This window comes from Coregonus lavaretus (assembly GCF_964263955.1).
Source record: "Coregonus lavaretus genome assembly, chromosome: 8".
NCBI lineage: Eukaryota > Metazoa > Chordata > Actinopteri > Salmoniformes > Salmonidae > Coregonus > Coregonus lavaretus.
Genome location: NC_139995.1, coordinates 23,425,907 through 23,443,733, shown reverse-complemented (window position 1 = coordinate 23,443,733; position 17,827 = coordinate 23,425,907). Strand labels below are relative to the sequence as shown.

The 17,827-nt window shown below is 43.2% G+C and overlaps 1 protein-coding gene and 1 pseudogene across 3 annotated transcripts in view; both read left to right on the top strand.

The window, feature by feature from the left end:
* LOC311133833 (polyhomeotic-like protein 2) overlaps positions 1-5,097 on the top strand; it is a 43,524-nt gene extending 38,427 nt beyond the window's left edge. For both annotated transcript variants that reach the window (XM_084167428.1, XM_084167429.1), the window contains exons 10-15: positions 1,567-1,772; positions 2,252-2,384; positions 2,523-2,643; positions 2,887-3,004; positions 3,109-3,415; positions 3,628-5,097. In XM_084167428.1, coding sequence (XP_084023554.1) covers positions 1,567-1,772; positions 2,252-2,384; positions 2,523-2,643; positions 2,887-3,004; positions 3,109-3,415; positions 3,628-3,782 — 1,040 coding nt within the window. In that variant the 3' untranslated portion in view covers positions 3,783-5,097. The remainder of the gene's footprint in view (positions 1-1,566; positions 1,773-2,251; positions 2,385-2,522; positions 2,644-2,886; positions 3,005-3,108; positions 3,416-3,627) is intronic.
* A 1,368-nt stretch (positions 5,098-6,465) lies between these two features.
* LOC311133972 (T-complex protein 11-like protein 2) lies at positions 6,466-11,486 on the top strand (annotated as a pseudogene). The gene is made up of 9 exons: positions 6,466-6,547; positions 8,546-8,655; positions 8,749-8,869; positions 8,987-9,191; positions 9,614-9,750; positions 9,891-10,075; positions 10,319-10,500; positions 10,767-10,939; positions 11,185-11,486. The product of its transcript is annotated as a T-complex protein 11-like protein 2 (transcript).
* Positions 11,487-17,827: the final 6,341 nt, after the last annotated feature.

Genomic DNA, 17,827 nt, shown 5'->3' with positions numbered 1-17,827 from the left:
GTCTTACACTCTCGCTCATTCAAAATGCTGAACATGCAGATCATATTAAGAGGTTTCATTTTTATTGTTACTGTTCTTATAAAAGTGAAATATGTAAAGCCACAAGGCTCTTTTTTTATGACCAGTGCTTGGGTGTGAATGCATAGTCGCGGTGCTCCGCTTGCCACTGAGATTCAAAATAAACAGAAAGGGTCAACTTTGATGTCTAAAAATAGAGAGGCAGGCCTGCAGGACCTCTGGCTCTTGCTTGGACCAGATTGCAACACATTCAGAGCCTGCTGAGTGTTTGAACATAACCCAAAGTTGCAGAATAGCCAACTGCTCCTGGTTTTAATGGAGTCCCTGGTATTTATTGTGCTTACTTAAACCATATTTGGTGCAGTATTCTGTAGTATGTTACCTTATAAAGATAATTTAAGGTTTATTTTGCAATTGTGGAATTTTATGCTACGTTGGGTCACTGGACCTGCATTTGTATAAAGACTAAAGAGTGGTTCCTGTATGTCAATAGTTGCTCAGATAGACTTGAGCCCTGTGCATTTGCAGGGCTGAGATTATGGACATGAGAAGAGCCAGAAATGTGTCAGTCAACATGAGTGAAGTGTTTTTATTTTCATCTGTGGAGTATAAACGCAGAGTACATGTCTATTAAGGAAAATGAGAGGGCGGTACCTTATTGAAGTATTTCATTATTCTATGCTGCCCGCCTCTTACCATTGGTGCAGGGCTGGATCGAGCGAGCGTCTCTGCTCTGTATTGCGTGCTTTGTAGTACAGTTGACTCTAGTCAACTATAGCTTTCAAAGAGAGAGGCAGGCGATAGCGCGTGCTTGTGTATTGAATCGGATAAAAGCGCATATGAAGCGGCAGGAAGAATTTTGGTGAGCCAATTCTTATTTCCCTTTTGAAATGGAACAGTTGTTGAACTTTATCATTACTTTGAAGGTTTGTAACATTGTTGCAAACAGCCTCGGAAGCGTTTGCTGTTTTCATGCGTAGGCTACTACTCGATTACGGTAGCCATACTTGTATCTATGCTTTGGAAATTACAAACAAGTGGTCGATCTGTCAATTACGAGTGCGCCTTTTTGGAATCTAATTACTTTTGACAGCCGTTTTTCATTTAATATTTAGATATCGTGATCAATTTACATCAGCAACTAATGCGCATCTAGTGAGTGGCATTACAAACGCTTGGTAATGGAGTGGGCCCGTTGCACATTATTTGGCAGGTGGATGATCGATATATGATGTAAATTTACTTCAGTACTTGAATGACTAGAGTAGACCATAGTAGTACACACTGTGAAATAATATTTTATTTATTAAGTGAAATGAATCAATTCTAAAACATTGAGTACACATGTGGGCCAGATCATTGAATGATGCAATGAGTTATCTACTGCTTTAATTTTTCGTTAAAGCAGCAGGCCCCTTGTACAGCATGGTTCGATTCCCACGGGGGGCCAGTATGAAAAAAAAGATGTATGCCATCACTAACTGTAAGTCGCTCTGGATAAGAGCGTCTGCTAAATGACTAAAATGTAAATGTAAATGTCATTGGCAGGAGTCACTACTACCAACAGGGTGAATGCTGCACCTGGGACTGCGCCTCCAGCCATGACCTCAGGAATTGAGAATGAGGCACCAACTTTGACTGGCAGCATCCCACAGAATGGGGAGAACAAGCCACCCCAGGCCATCGTCAAGCCCCAGGTCCTCACCCACGTCATCGAGGGCTTTGTCATCCAGGAGGGAGCTGAACCCTTTCCTGTAAGTGCCTTCTCCCATGCTACTCCTTAGCAGCTAGGAGTAAACAACATGCCACTATCTTGAGTGGTTTCCCACAGGGGCATGTTCCTATTAGCAACAAACAATCATGCAACCACACTCTCTGTGCTAAGCAATGACAAAGGGCAATGCCTTACTATTGTTTACCTTGGTCATAAATTCTAATAGCCTACTGTAGTCATGTTGTTCCATACAGAGATGTCTGTGAAAGAAGGCACACAGATGTTAAGACCACCATTAACAGTGTTATCATTCTGAGGTGGGGAGTAAAATGTTGATATACACACACTTGAGTGACTGTGCCTATTTGGCTTATCAATTAACAACTCCTTGTTTCCTAGTGGATGTTTGCTACACAGGCTTTATTATAGCTTATGGACACAGCATTGTTAGTTTGCCATTGTATTGCTGTCATAGCTTGGAAAGATTGCCATTAAGCCATCACACTTTGTCTTCCCCAGATTGAGCGGTTGCCTGTGATGATGGACAGCCCAAAGAAGTTGCATGAGCAGCTCTCCTCTGACCCTGACAAGACTCCTGTTAGTAACCCCACCAACACCACAGACTCGGAGACAGAGGAGCTGACCCCTCAAGGTAAGGGAGGTCATGTATGGAGTGATTGATGCCATCCTATTTGGCAAGCAACCCAATGATGGACTTTCTAAATGCTACAGCTTCATAACAATGTAAGAGATGTTGATCTTTAATGGAATTATTTTGATTTGCACACAGAATTAAAAGACCAAGAGGATTCAGATTCCCCCAAACTGAGCTGTGAATTCTGTGGCTGGGTGGACTTTGCCTACAAATTCAAGGGGTCAAAACGGTTTTGTTCCATGGTGTGTGCGAAAAGGTAATTCACATTTGGTGGGCCATTTCTAATCAATCAAATGTATTCATAAAGCCCTTTTTACATCAGCAGATGTCACAAAGTGCTTATACAGAAACCCAGCCTAAAACCCCAAACCGAAAGCAATGTAGATAGATGTAGAATATGTTTAGATGCTTTGAGTGGGTTAAATCCCTCAGGGTCAGAGCTCCTCAGTAGTGTTGTCGAGGGATGGGAGTGGCCATAACTATTATCCTTGTGGAACAGGTATAATGTTGGTTGCAGAAAGCGGATAGGCCTTTTCCATCCAGAAAGGAGCAAAACATCCAACCGCTGGCACAGGTCACACAACAGCGGCCACCAGAGTATCGAGCCTAAGAAGCGGGTAAGATCCTCTCCTACTTCTCCACTGACATCACAGCTCCTCTGTGAACGAACATGCTCCCCTCAGTGACACCAGAGCTGATTATCATGGGTTTTGTGTTTCAGAAGCTGTCCCCTATGCCTCAGCAGACCCAGGGGGATTCAGTGCCCTACCCCCTTCCCTCCCAACCCAGCCAGGAAGACTCCAGCCCCTGCTCTGACATGTCCAGCTATGAGGAGCCTCCGTCGCCCCTGTCAGAAGCCAGCTCAGGGCCCCCAGCACCCCAGGCGGTGTCACACCTGGCAGGGAGAGGCTCGGACCAGGAGGCCCCCCGGAGTCGAGAGTTGCCTCTCCTCACTCAGCACTTCCTGCCCAACAACCCCACCAAGTGGAATGTGGAGGAAGTATACGAGTTCATCCGCTCCCTTCCAGGTCAGTCTCATAAATACAGTATTTAGATAGGCCTACACCATAACTATATTCTTCTGTAGGTATGATGTTGTGATGATAGTAAGCTTATTTCCCCTCTGGGGGATTAATCAAGTTGATTAATTCCTCAGTGGATTGTCTTATGTAGACAGTGTTCATGCTTGTCTTTGACATTAGGTCATTATTTAACTGGTTCACTGGCTTGTTGTTCCTAGGCTGCCAGGAGATAGCAGATGAGTTCCGCTCTCAGGAGATAGACGGGCAGGCCATGCTCCTACTGAAAGAGGACCACCTTATGAGCGCCATGAACATTAAACTGGGACCTGCACTTAAGATCTACGCAAGCATCAATATACTCAAAGACTCTTAGCCATGATGGGTTGATATGGTGCTGATATGTGTGCATGTGTGTGTTTGTTGTATGTCTGTGTGCGTATGAGTGCATGTTAGTCTGTGTTTGGTGGGAAGGAGTCATACTCTGGGACAAGATTAAACATGTCGCCATCGCACTGATGACTACCTTAACTCTGCACTACCATCTTTCATCCCACCTTTGGATTGGCTCCTTCATGGTACATTTATCCATGGCCTGCAGACAGATGGATAGATAGACAACTGTTCATCCCCTTGGTTGTCAGGAAAATACTTTAATGGACTGATTGCGTTAGGAGGAATGGCACAAATAGTGCTAAAAGCACTGCAAGGATATATTTGAGCCTGTAGGAAATGAGATATGTGGGTATATCTGAATTACTTTCTCCTGAAGTATAATTGTGAATTTAATTATCATTGACTGCATACGTGGTATGTTTATTTTGGTGCTGATCTGATGTTATTGACAGCCGTACATGTACAGTATGTTTGTCAGGGAACAAATGAAAGCCTGTAAGACAGTCACCAGTTTGAGTCTTATACAACAGATGCTAAGCTCCATTTCATAATGATCACCAACCATACACATACACTGCATGGCATTTCACTGTGCTCAGAGCAGTTTACGCTGTTACTTTGTGACATTGATTTTGCTTTCATGTACAAAATCAATACTTTCCCTGTACATTTTGCTGGCTTAGACACACAATCTTCTTTCCAAATGTGATTCACCAAGACATCATGCCATACCTTATTTATTCCTGGGTCAGATTTCACATCCTGTGAGGTCTTCTATGACTGTAGGGTTGACCCATACTATCTATGGGTTGACCACAAGGCTGAAAAGACGCACATCTCAAGGAACTCACTGTGGATGTTCACCATCATACCTCTTTTATTCCACTAGCACTTAAAATGATTGGTTCTCTTCTCCTTAGTTTCAATTAATACAACCAAAATGACTTGATTGGGTTTGAAATTAAAACGTTTGGTTTGGTGAGTTGTCAGTTCTGTATGAGTCTAAAGCTACCTGTAAGGAATTAACATGCCTGTATTTGCTTTTAAGTTATCCATAATGTTTTATATGAAAATGGTTAAGTATTTTGAAATATGCAAACATGTAAATATCATGGCTTGGGGAAGGTGTCTTTTTAATGTTAAAAAAATAAAATAAAAAATCTTGTCTGCTTGTGATGAATGGTCAATTGTGTTTTTTAATTATTTGTTTGAGATGCTTTGTCAAATGCCTGTATTTATCAAATAACTGAATTTGTTACGTAACATTTTTCAATGATAAATCTGCAACATAGTCAAAGTTGTATTTGTTTTATTCATTTTGTGTTCAAATCTATATTTGCTTGAGTTTGATACTATGGCATGTTCAGTACAGTAGCAAGACCAGTAGCTTCACTGATCGCACATGGTCCTTTGGGTGGATTGCAGTTGTCTCCAGAACTCTGAAAGATCCTCCTTCCTTCCTGTTGTCTTGTATCATTATTACATGGGCATGTATTACAGTGTAAGTACATGGTAACATATTTATCTGTATTATTTTGTCACAAATTTAGCCTGTCCTCTAGTGGTGCTTAAAGGGTAGTGCTTGTACAACAATTGAAGTACAGTGGGTTTGAATATGTTGGTGTATTGAAAAATGTAATAGTGGCTGCTTCCAAGTCTATTTAGTTTTGATAATGTATGCGACTGAATTTGTAGGATATGTGGCAGATGAATGTTACCATTCAGTGCGCAGGAGGAATTTATCAGTGATTTGGGATTATTTTAGTCCCTCTAGTTAGATATTTGCGATTCCTTTCCTACCACTCAAAAAGTAATGTGTGGTCTGTGGCTTTGCTTTTAGTGTAGGCCTACTCATATGTCAATCACTTCTAAGTGCCATGGTATGATCACACCATAGACATTCAAACCAGGGTTCAGACCTCTTGTGTGCTTTAACAAATTAAAAAACAGACTCAATATGGACAATTCCGGTTGTTTTGACGGTTTCCATCTATTTCACTTCAGAGAGAACTTTAAAACAGCACACTACACGTGCTCGCTTTATTGTTTTTCCCTGGTAACAAAATACATAAAGGCGAACTTTGTAGTACTTCGTACCATTCCTAATTTTCAAAACATTTCTGTAGGATCTCACGGTCTCGGGGCTGAACTGTAAGAGCACACCGCACGCCCCTCTGTTGTGTCAAATATTGAGCGTGAAACCAGAACATAAAACGTTTGGCCATTTTGGGTATGTTAAATTGATAAACAGTTACATATTTCAAATATGTATGCACAGCGTATAGATTTGTAGTATGATTACTACATATAAAACCTTTAAGCATAAAGTCTCCCGCACTTGCAATGGTTTGGTCCGATTTAAACTTTATTGCGCTGATGTTACATTGTAGTAAATACACATCCCTGATACATTCATGTGCTACACAGTTGCATTTTATCGTGTGCGTATAATTTACAACTTTACACTGATTTACAAACGTTATCTGAAGACTCAACAAAAGTGTTGGTAAGTGAGTTTGGTTCTCTGATAGTTTAATAAGCTAACCAAAATGCAGTATGAAATTATACCCCGTTTTGTTGATGGTGAATGCATTCCAGACAAAAGGTGTAAGAGACGATTGATATTATGAGACAACAATGACTTTATTTTGATTGGTCTAGTCATGCAGAATGCAAACCCAATCGAGGAGGGGGAGGCAACACGCTGTGATGTGCCTTGTCTCCAGAAACTTGACTCCCCAACAGGTATGCACTCATTATTTTCCTATCATTGGTAGCCTATAGATTCATATTATGTGATTTTGTTGGTATTCATAGTGTAATAAGTTTAGTTTACTTCTCTCCCTCTCTCACTCACTCTCTCTTGGTCTCTGTATCTAATAATTAGTTAAAGTCCACCTGTGTGCAATCTAAGTGCCTTGCAAAAGTATTCATCCCCCTTGGCGTTTTTCCTATTTTGTTGCATTACAACCTGTAATTTAAATGGATTTTTATTTGGATTTCATGTCATGGACATACACAAAATAGTGAAATGAAAAAAATAACTTGTTTCTAAAAAATAATAACGGAAAAGTGGTGTGTGCATATGTATTCACCCCCTTTGCTATGAAGCCCCTAAATAAGATCTGGTGCAACCAATTACCATCAGAAGTCACAATTAGTTAAATAAAGTCCACCTGTGTGCAATCTAAGTGTCACATGATCTGTCACATGATCTCAGTGTATATATACACCTGTTCTGAAAGGCCCCAGAGTCTGCAACACCACTAAGCAAGGGGCACCATGAAGACCAAGGAGCTCTCCAAACAGGTCAGGGACAAAGTTGTGGAGAAGTACAGATCAGGGTTGGGTTATAAGAAAATATCAGAAACTTGGAACATCCCACGGAGCGCCATTAAATCCATTATTTAAAAAATGGAAAAATATTGCACCACAACAAACCTGCCAAGAGAGGGCCGCCCACCAAAACTCACAGTCCAGGCAAGGAGGGCATTAATCGGAGAGGCAACAAAGATAACCCTGAAGGAGCTGCAAAGCTCCACAGCGGAGATTGCAGTATCTGTCCATAGGACCACTTTAAGCCGTACACTCCACAGAGCTGGGCTTTACGGAAGAGTGGCCAGAAAAAAGCCATTGCTTAAAGAAAGAAATAAGCAAACACGTTTGGTGTTCGCCAAAAGGCATGTGGGAGACTCCCCAAACATATGGAAGAAGGTGTGGTCCTCTGTAGCTCAACTGGTAGAGCACGGCGCTTGTAATGCCAAGGTAGTGGGTTCGATCCCCGGGACCACCCATACACAAAAATGTATGCACGCATGACTGTAAGTCGCTTTGGATAAAAGCGTCTGCTAAATGGCATATTATTATTATTATTATTTATTATTAAGGTACTCTGGTCAGATGAGACTACAATTGAGCTTTTTGGCCATCAAGGAAAACGCTATGTCTGGCGCAAACCCAACACCTCTCATCACCCCGATAACACCATCCACGGTGAAGCATGGTGGTGGCAGCATCATGCTGTGGGGATGTTTTTCATCGGCAGGGAATGGGAAAGAATTGAAGGAAAGATGGATGGTGCTAAATACAGGGAAATTCTTGAGGGAAACCTGTTTCAATCTTCCAGAGATCTGAGACTGGGACAGAGGTTCACATTACAGCAGGACAATGACCCTAAGCATACTGCTAAAGCAACACTCGAGTGGTTTAAGGGGAAACATTTAAATGTATTGGAATGGCCTAGTCAATGCCCAGACCTCAATCCAATTGAGAATCTGTGGTATGACTTAAAGATTGCTGTACACCAGCGGAACCCATCCAACTTGAAGGAGCTGGAGCAGTTTTCCCTTGAAGAATGGGCAAAAATCCCAGTGGCTAGATGTGCCAAGCTTATAGAGACATACCCCAAGAGACTTGCAGCTGTAATTGCTGCAAAAGGTAGCTCTACAAAGTATTGACTTTGGGGGAGTGAATAGTTATGCACGCTCAAGTTTTCTGTTTTTTTGTCTTATTTCTTGTTTGTTTCACCCCAAAAAATATTTTGCATCTTCAAAGTGGTAGGCATGTTGTGTAAATCAAATGATACAAACCCCCCAAAAATCAATTTTAATTCCAGGTTGTAAGGCATCGAAATAGGAAAAATGCCAAGGGGTGTGAATACTTTCGCAAGCCACTGTATCTCTCTCTCTCTCTCTCTCTCTCTCTCTCTCTCTCTCTGTGTGTATGTGTGTGTCCATGCTCCAGGGAGCCCTCCCAAAGCCTCACTCTCAGATATGATGGATTTGGAGAATTGCACATGAGATAGTGAGCAACAGAGACTTCATCTTCAGACAGAACAGCCAACCCAAAGACAGATAAGAAGACAAGCTATGAAACACACACAATTCCTGTGTAAATAATAATTTCAGTCACTTTGAAATAACAGATTGTTTTTCATTTCCTTTTAGCTTGGAAGGGAGAGTGAATGACATAGTTCACCGTGCTTTCTGGGACTGTCTTCGTGAGCAGCTTTTATGCAGCCCTCCAGACTATACCCATGTAGTCATTCTGCTACAAGAGGTAAAAACTGTAAGTATGGTAATGTACCCTCCTTCTCTCAGTTTCTCAGCATTGACAGTGAAAAAGTAAGAACAACTAGATGTTAATTTAAGTGACCCACTGTGTGGTTGTCCCCTGTGTGGTCAGTCCATGCTGTCCCTGCTCCTGCCAGGCAATGTGCATCTGAGGGCCCAGGTGGAGGAGGTTCTGGATCTGATCCAGCAGCAGGCAGATCATGGGGCCCTGGACCTGCAAAGACTGTCAGGCTACATCATCAATACCATGGCCTCCCTGTGTGCCCCTATACGAGACCCAAAGATCAGGACCTCTCGGACCCAGTGGAGCTCCTCAAGTGAGAGAGAGACTCAATGAGCTCATTTTACGGTTAAAAAAAAAGTATATGTATCATGTCAGATATTGAAATGTAACCAAGTTACCTTGTGAAAGACAATCTCAAAATAGTTCAACTCTCAGAAGCTCCTTCCCAGAATATTCCTCTAATCCACAGGAGGTTGGTGGCACCTTAATTGGGGAGGACGGGCTCGTGGTAATGGCTGGAGCGGAGTAGGTGGAATGGTATCAAATGCATCAAACACATGGTTTGATGCCATTCCATTTGCTCCATTCCAGCCATTATTATGAGCCATTCCACTCTCAGCAGCCTCCACTGCTCTAATCATAATTACCCTGGGTATGGTCCACACATGTCCGGTAATGGACCTAGGCCTACTTATGGTATGATGCTAAGAAATATTTTCCTTTCCTGACTAACAGGGTGATCTTCCGAGTCCTTGGCCTGATTAAGGCAGACATGGTCAACTTTACTGTTCAGAGCCTCAGGCCTCATCTTTTGCAGCAGGCTGTCCAGTACGAGCAAGCCAAGTTCCAGGAGATCCTGTTGAAGCAGCCAGGTGAGTGAGACAAGGTTCTTAGAATAAATCTACACTTAAAAGCATTTCAGTCCTGTCAAATCTGACATGCTCCTGACATGCTCCTTTTTTGTTGTTTATTTTACTGGTTTCAAAGTAATTTAATAAACCTTTCTAACCAGTGTTCCTGGACAATACCACTGTTTGGCTTCAGGTGGCAGGACAAGAGTAGGCATCGGTCAGTGCCCAGTCCGACCTTGACCCTGGGACTCCCAGGCCACGTGGTCCAGTCAGTCCTACATTCGTTCTGAACAGGGCTTACCTGCGTCTGCTGAGCTGGGACCCCAACAACCAGACCTACCCTGAGGTAATCAAACAACAGGACCCCGCTTGGTTCTGTCTTCATAGTGGCATAATAAGCATATTGACAGTTCATGCAGTTTAGTGGCGAATCTAATCCAGGAAGAAGGTGGTTGAAGCAATTTTTAACAAGGAAATGACAATAGACTGAGATTACCCTACAATAATTCCCTGCGGTTTCACCCCCACATATCAATGGTAAAAATTAGTTATAGTAGCTCATGTTCAAATTTCTCCTCTCCCTCCACAGACAGTTCTGATGGACAGAGCCCGCTTGGAGGTACTGGAACAGAGACTGAGCCTACTGGTTCTACAGGCATCAGTTCTGCTGTTGAACAGCACACAGTGTGGGGCCACTGTTTTTTCTTCGCAGGGGTTTGTATGTAAACTCAAGCAGACCATCACTGCCCTGCTGGAGGGCAGTCACAACAGGTAAGAGTTGGGGGGATTTACTGGCTGTCTCTGGGCACAGGTAATGTTTAACAGAACATGGAAGTTGACAAGCGCTTAACTCCTGCTGTGTAAACATATGCAACAAACCCTCGATTCTACAGGCTCGAGAAATAGCTCATAGTTAACGTAACAAAAAAACTAAAACAATTATACAGTAAGGACAATCGATTGTGAGAGTTACGTAAATCCTTATCCTGCAGCCGTTCTGAATGGATGTTTGACACCAGTCTCTCTCGTGCGCTCAGTGACTTTGACCTGCAGGGGGCGTTGCTGGGGCTGGGGGAGCAGGTGCTTGTGCAGGTGAAGGAGGCTCTGATCACACAGGGAGGACCAGCTCTGCCTCAGGACAGTGAAGACGGGCTCAAGCGACAGATCTCAGACAAGGCAAAGGATAACAACCCCATCCGCACTCTCATAGGTCAGTCGCCACCAGTCGGGGGCAACCTAAACCTGACCTCCCAAGTACTTCTTAAGATAATGCTTCAGCATTCTAGAGTAACTATTGCATGAGTACTGTGTTTATCCTGAGATATGTGGAGATCAATTGAAGCTTTATTGATAGAATTATGAGTCCCATACAGTTGTACAGTTTAGCACGGTATGTAAGTCAGATGGGCGATGCAGCAGGCTGATTTCTCTCTTTGCATCCGACACATACTGTAGGAGAGAGAGTACAGGGCTACCTCCAGGCCATGCTGGAGGGAAGCCCCACTAAAAGGAGTCCATCAATGTCCCCTGCTCTGAGGCTGCTGAGTGCTGAGCTAGCAGAGCTGGGAATGGCCTTTGGGCGAATGGTCCATTTTAACTGCACAGTCTTTGGACCCTTTTACACCTCCATCCTCAGAAAGCTGCTGTTCCCACCGGGAGAGGCCGAGATGGGGGACTCCCGCCAGTCCCCCCCCCCCCCCCCCCCCAACAACTTGGGTCACCTGCATACGCTGCCATTCAACATTTACATAATATAGAGTGTATACTGTTTATGTAGAATTTAGAAGGATGTAAATACATTAGCTAAGTTTGTTAAACATATGACAGGCCATGAGATAAGTGGAATATATACAGTACCAGTCAAAAGTTTGGACACACCTACTCATTCAAGGGTTTTTCTTTATTTTTACGATTTTCTACATTGTAGGATGATAGTGAAGACATCAAAACTATGAAATAACACATATGGAATCATGTAGTAACCAAAAAAGTGTTAAACAAATCAACATTTATTTTAGATTTTAGATTCTTCAAAGTAGCCACCCCTTGCCTTGATGACAGCTTTGCACACTCTTGGCATTCTCTCAAACAGCTTCATGAGGTAGTCACCTGGAATGCATTTCAATTAACAGGTGTGCCTTCTTAAAAGCTTTCCTTAATGCGTTTGAGCCAATCAGTTGTGTTGTGACAAGGTAGGGGGGGTACACAGAAGATAGCTCTATTTGGTAAAAGACCAAGTCCATATTATGGCAAAAACAGCTCAAATAAGAAAAGAGAAACGACAGTGCATCATTACTTTAAGACATGAAGGTCAGTCAATACGGAACATTTCAAGAACTTTGAAAGTTTCTTCAAGTGCAGTTGCAAAAACCATCAAGCGCTATGATGAAACTGTGTCTCATGAGGACCGCCACAGGAATGAAAGACCCAGAGTTACCTCTGCTGCAGAGGATAAGTTCATTAGAGTTACCAGCCTCAGATATTGTAGGCCAAATAAATGCTTCACAGAGTTCAAGTAACAGACACATCTCAACACCAACTGTTCAGAGGAGACTGTGTGAATCAGGCCTTCGTGATCGAATTGCTGCAAAGAAACCACTACTAAAGGACACCAATAAGAAGAAGAGCCTTTTTGGGCCAAGAAACACGAGCAATGGACATTAGGCCGGTGGAAATTTGTCCTTTGGTCTGGAGTCCAAATTGGAGATTTTTGGTTCCAACCGCTGTGTCTTTGTGAGATGCAGTGTGGGTGAACGGATGATCTCCGCATTTGTATTTCCCACCGTAAAGCATGGAGGAGGAGGTGTTATAGTGTGAGGGTGCTTTGCTGGTGACACTGTCTGTGATTTATTTAGAATTCAAGGCACACTTAACCAGCATGGCTACCACAGCATGCTGCAGCGATACGGCATCCCATCTGGTTTGGGCTATTTTAACAAGAAGGAGAGTGATGGAGTGCTGCATCAGATGACCTGGCCTCCACAATCCCCCGACTTCACCCAAATTGAGATGGTTTGGGATGAGTCGGACCGCAGAGGGAAGGAAAAGCAGCCAACAAGTTCTCAGCATATGTGGGAACACCTTCAAGGCTGTTGGAAAAGCATTCCAGGTGAAGCCGGTTGAGAGAATGGCAAGAGTGTGCAACGCTGTCATCAAGGCAAAGGGTGGCTATTTGAAGAATCAAATATAAAAATATATTTTGATTTGTTTAACACTTTTTTTGGTTACTACATGATTCCATATGTGTTATTTCATAGTTTTGATGTCTTTACTCTTATTCTACAATGTAGAAAATAGTTACAAAAAAATTAAGAAAAACCCTTGAATGAGTAGGTGTTCTAAAACATTTGACCGGTAGTGTATACATACACTACATGACCAAAAGTATGTGGACACCTGCTCGTCGAACATCTCATTCCAAGATCATGGGCATTAATATGGAGTTGGTTTCCCCTTTGCTGCTTTAACAGCCTCCACTCTTCTGGGAAGGCTTTCCACTAGATGTTGGAACATTTCTGCAGGGACTTGCTTCCATTCAGCCACGAGCATTATTGAGATCGGGCTCTGATGTTGGGCGATTAGGCCTGGCTCGTAGTCTGCGTTCCAATCGTTCCAATTCATCCCAAAGGTGTTAGATGGTGTTGAGGTCAGGATTCTGTGCAGGCTAGTCAAGTTCTCCCACACCGATCTCGACAAACCCTTTCTGTATGGACCTCGGTTTGTGCACGGGGCATTGTCATGCTGAAACAGGAAAGGGCCTTTCCAAAACTGTTGCCACAAAGTTGAAAGCACAGAATCGTCTAGAATTTCATTGTATGCTGTAGCGTTAAGATTTCCCTTCACTGGAACTAAGGGGCCTAGTCCGAACTATGAAAAACAGCCCAGACCATTATTCCTCCTCCACCACACTTTACAGTTGGCACTATGCATTGGGGCAGGTAGGGTTCTCCTGGCATCCGCCAAACCCAGATTCGTCCGTCGGACTGCCAGATGGTGAAGCGTCACTCCAGAGAATGCGTTTCCACTGCTCCAGAGTCCAATGGAAGTGAGCTTTACACCACTCCAGCCGACGCTTTGCATTGCGCATGGTGATCTTAGGCTTGTGTGAGGCTGCCTGCTCGGCCATGGAAACCCATTTCATGAAGCTCCCAACTAACAGTTATTGTGCTGACGTTGCTTCCAGAGGTGGTTTGGAACTCGGTAGTGAGTGTTGCAACCGAGGACAGGCGATTTTTATGCGCTACGCGCTTCAGCACTCGGTGGTCCCGTTCTGTGTTCGGCTGAGCCGTTGTTGCTCCTAGATGTTTCCACTTCACAATAACAGCACTTACAGTTGACCGGGTTAGCTCTAGCAGGGCAGAAATTTGAGGAACTGATTTGTTGGAAAGGTGGCATCCTATGACGGTGCCACGTTGAAAGTCACTGAGCTCTTCAGTAAGGCCATTCTACTGGCAATGTTTGTCTATGGAGATTGCATGGCTGTGTGCTGGATTTTATACACCTGTCAGCAACGGGTGTGGCTGAAATAGCCAAATCCACTAATTTGAAGGGGGTGTCGGCATACTTTTGTGTATATATAGTGTATCTTATAAAGAACTTCTGAAGTATAAAAGTGTGGCCATATGATCTTGGTCAATAATGGATTATTACACTGAACAAAAATATAAACGCAACATGTGTTCATATAAGGACATCAGTCAATTGAAATAAATAAATTAGGCCACAATCTATGGGTTTCACATGACTGGGAATACAGATATGCATCTGTTGGTCACAGATACCTTCAAAAAAAGGTAGGGGCGTGGATTAGAAACCAGTCAGTATCTGGTGTGACCACCATTTGCTTCATGCAGCGCGACACATCTCTTTCGCATAGAGTTGATCAGGCTGTTGATTGTGGCCTGTGGAATGTTGTCCCATTCCTCTTCAATGGCTATGCAAAGTTGCTGGATATAGGTGGGAACTGGAACACGCTGTCGCACACGTCGATCCAGAGCATCCCAAACAGGCTCAATGGGTGACATGTCTGGTGAGTATGCAGGCCATGGAAGAACTGGGACATTTTCAGCTTCCAGGAATTGTGTACAGATCCTTGTGACATGGCTGTGCATTATCATGCTGAAACATGAGGTAATGGCGGAGGATGAATGGCACGACAATGGGCCTCAGGATCTCATCACGATATCTCTGTGCATTCAAATTGCCATTTGATCAAATGCAATTGTGTTCATTGTCCGTAGCTTATGCCTGCCCATACCATAACCCCACCTCCATGAAGGGGCACACTGTTCAAAGCGTTGACATCAGCAAACCGCTCGCCCACACAACGCCATCTGTCCGGTACAGTTGAAACCGGTATTCATCTGTGAAAAGCACACTTCTCCAGCATGCCAGTGGCCATCGAAGGTGAGCATTTGCCCAATGAAGTCGGTTACGACGCCGAACTGTAGTCAGGCCAAGACCCTGGTGAGGACTACGAGCACGCAGATGAGCTTCCCTGAGACAGTTTCTGACAGTTTGTGCAGAAATACTTTGGTTGTGCAAACCCACAGTTTCATCAGCTGTCCCGGGTGGTTGGTCTCAGATGATCCCGCAGGTGAAGAAGCCGGATGTGGAGGTCCTGAGCTGGCTTGGTTACACGTCTGCGGTTATGAGGCCGATTGGACGTACTGCCAAATTCTCTAAAACGACGTTGGAGGTGGCTTATGGTACAGAAATTAACATTACATTCTCTGGCAACAGCTCTAGTGGACATTCCTGCATTCAGGATGCCAATTGCACGCTCCCTCAAAACTTGAGACATCTGTTGCATTGTGTTGTGTGACAAAACTGCACATTTTAGAGTAACCTTTTATTGTCCCCAGCATAAGGTGCACCTGTGTAATGATCATGCTGTTTAATCAGCTTCTTGATATGCCACACCTATCAGATGGATGGATTATCTTGGCAAAGGAGAAATGCTAACTAACAGGGATGTAAACAAATTTGTGTTAAAAATGTGAGGCCTCCCGTGTGGCGCAGCGGTCAAAGGCACTGCATCACAGTGTTGCGGCATCACTACAGCCTGGAGTTCGATTGGGAGTCCCCATAGGGCGGCGCACAATTGGCCCAGCGTCGTCGGGGTTAGGGGAGGGTTTGGCTGAGGGGGGCTTTACTTGGCTCATTGCGCTCTAGCGACGTCTTGTGGCGGGCTGGGTGACTGCAGGCTGACTTCGGTCGTCAGTTGAACGGTGTTTCCACCGACACATTGGTGCGGCTGGCTTCCGGGTTAAGTCAGCGGGTGTTAAGAAGCGCGGTTTGGCGGGTCATGTTTCGGGAGGATGCATGACTCGACCTTCGCCTCTCCCGATCCCGTTGGAGAGTTGTAGCGATGAGACAAGATCGTAATTGGATTGCAATTGGATATCACGAAATTGGGGAGAAAAAGGGAGTACAAAAATAAATAAAATGCCTAATTAAAACCCTTTTAAATAAATAAATAAAATTGAGATAAATAAGCTTTTTGTGCATATGGGATATTTCTGGGATCTTTTATTTCAGCTCATGAAACATGGGACTAACACTTTACATGTTGTATTTATATTTTTGTTCAGTATATTATGCCATTAATGCTCATAACAAAAAGTAAAGGGTGCCTTCCAGCCTGATGGAATAAAGCATGCCATTGACATCTCATTGCAGAGGTAAACATTATTATCATATAGCCAACTTCATCATCGGAGGCCTCAGCCTAGCACAACAACCCTTCGGAAATTAACTACATACATATTTTAGTATGACATTCTTTGAAAATCACAGCATCTACTGATGTTCATCCCTTTTTACACCCTTTACTTACCGGTAAGTGAATTAGACCTACAATACCATGCTAAGATCTCACGTTTAACTAAATAACAGACACTACAGCCGGTAGAAGCTACATGTGTAGAAGCTTCCAGTTTTTACAAGGGTACAGAGTTTGTAAATTGCATTTTCTACATAATTTGAAACAGTTGTTTCTCCATTGAATAATGTATTTTAGCCTCTAACTACATTAGTTAGCCATATGAAAATAATGTATTTAAAAATTGCATCAGTTTATTTCCATCATATTTTCTGTTCTAAATGTCTGCTAGTCAGGGAGTATGACTTTGTACATTTCTCTGCCAGTACCTGGGCTAGTCTTTGTGACGAAGAGATGCAATTAACTCTCATAGAATATATTGTCTGCCAGCTCCATCAAACTCTCATGCAAGTAAGATGCCCTAAGACACAATCAAATACCTTAAGAATAACATTTTCCATTGTACTATTTAATTTCAGGTATATATTGCTTTTAATTTGAATAAATAAACATTATCACATAATCATTGACAAACTATACTCTGTCCACAAATACATGGGCATAGCATTATATGCTGGTACAGTAGTGCTACATTTGATGAATGTACTCTCGTTGACTCTCCTTGATCCTTACAGTAACAACATGATTATCTCAAATATACCTAAATCAATACAAATTGTCATTACTGGCCCATCATTAATTGTCTATATTCTGTAGATTACAGTACCTACATAAAGTAAATAGTGGAGGGAAAGACAGTCAGTGTGAGGCCAGGGAGGAGATTTGACCTTTCAGACTGAACTTTCTCGAGATAGGAGTAAGAGACAGGCCCTGCATGCCCAGTTGAGACAGACAGCAAGTGTAAGATTATCCTTTATCTGTTACTTGGTATTCATGTGAGGTTGTAGAAGGCAGCAGACCTTATCAAACAGTCCCTCATAGACCCGCTGCATGTATCCCTGTTAGTCTCTCTGGCTCTAGTCTACACACACGCAGACACTCACATTGGCTGCTCCACTTCAACTCACAGCTTGGTGTCCGGAAACTTGAATGCTGGAGTGAGCTACACAAGGAAAACACTGGCGTTAAAATAGACAGGAACATGCACAGCCAAATCATGCCACCACATTGTGTCTGCTTAAAATAGCTTCTGCTCTTTAAAATGTAAGGCATTTATATGCACCCAAACCAGAGCAGGTTGAATGTGTCTTCATGATTTCAACACATAACAGGGAGGGACATACTTAGTGCATGAGAAATGACAATGCTGGAGAA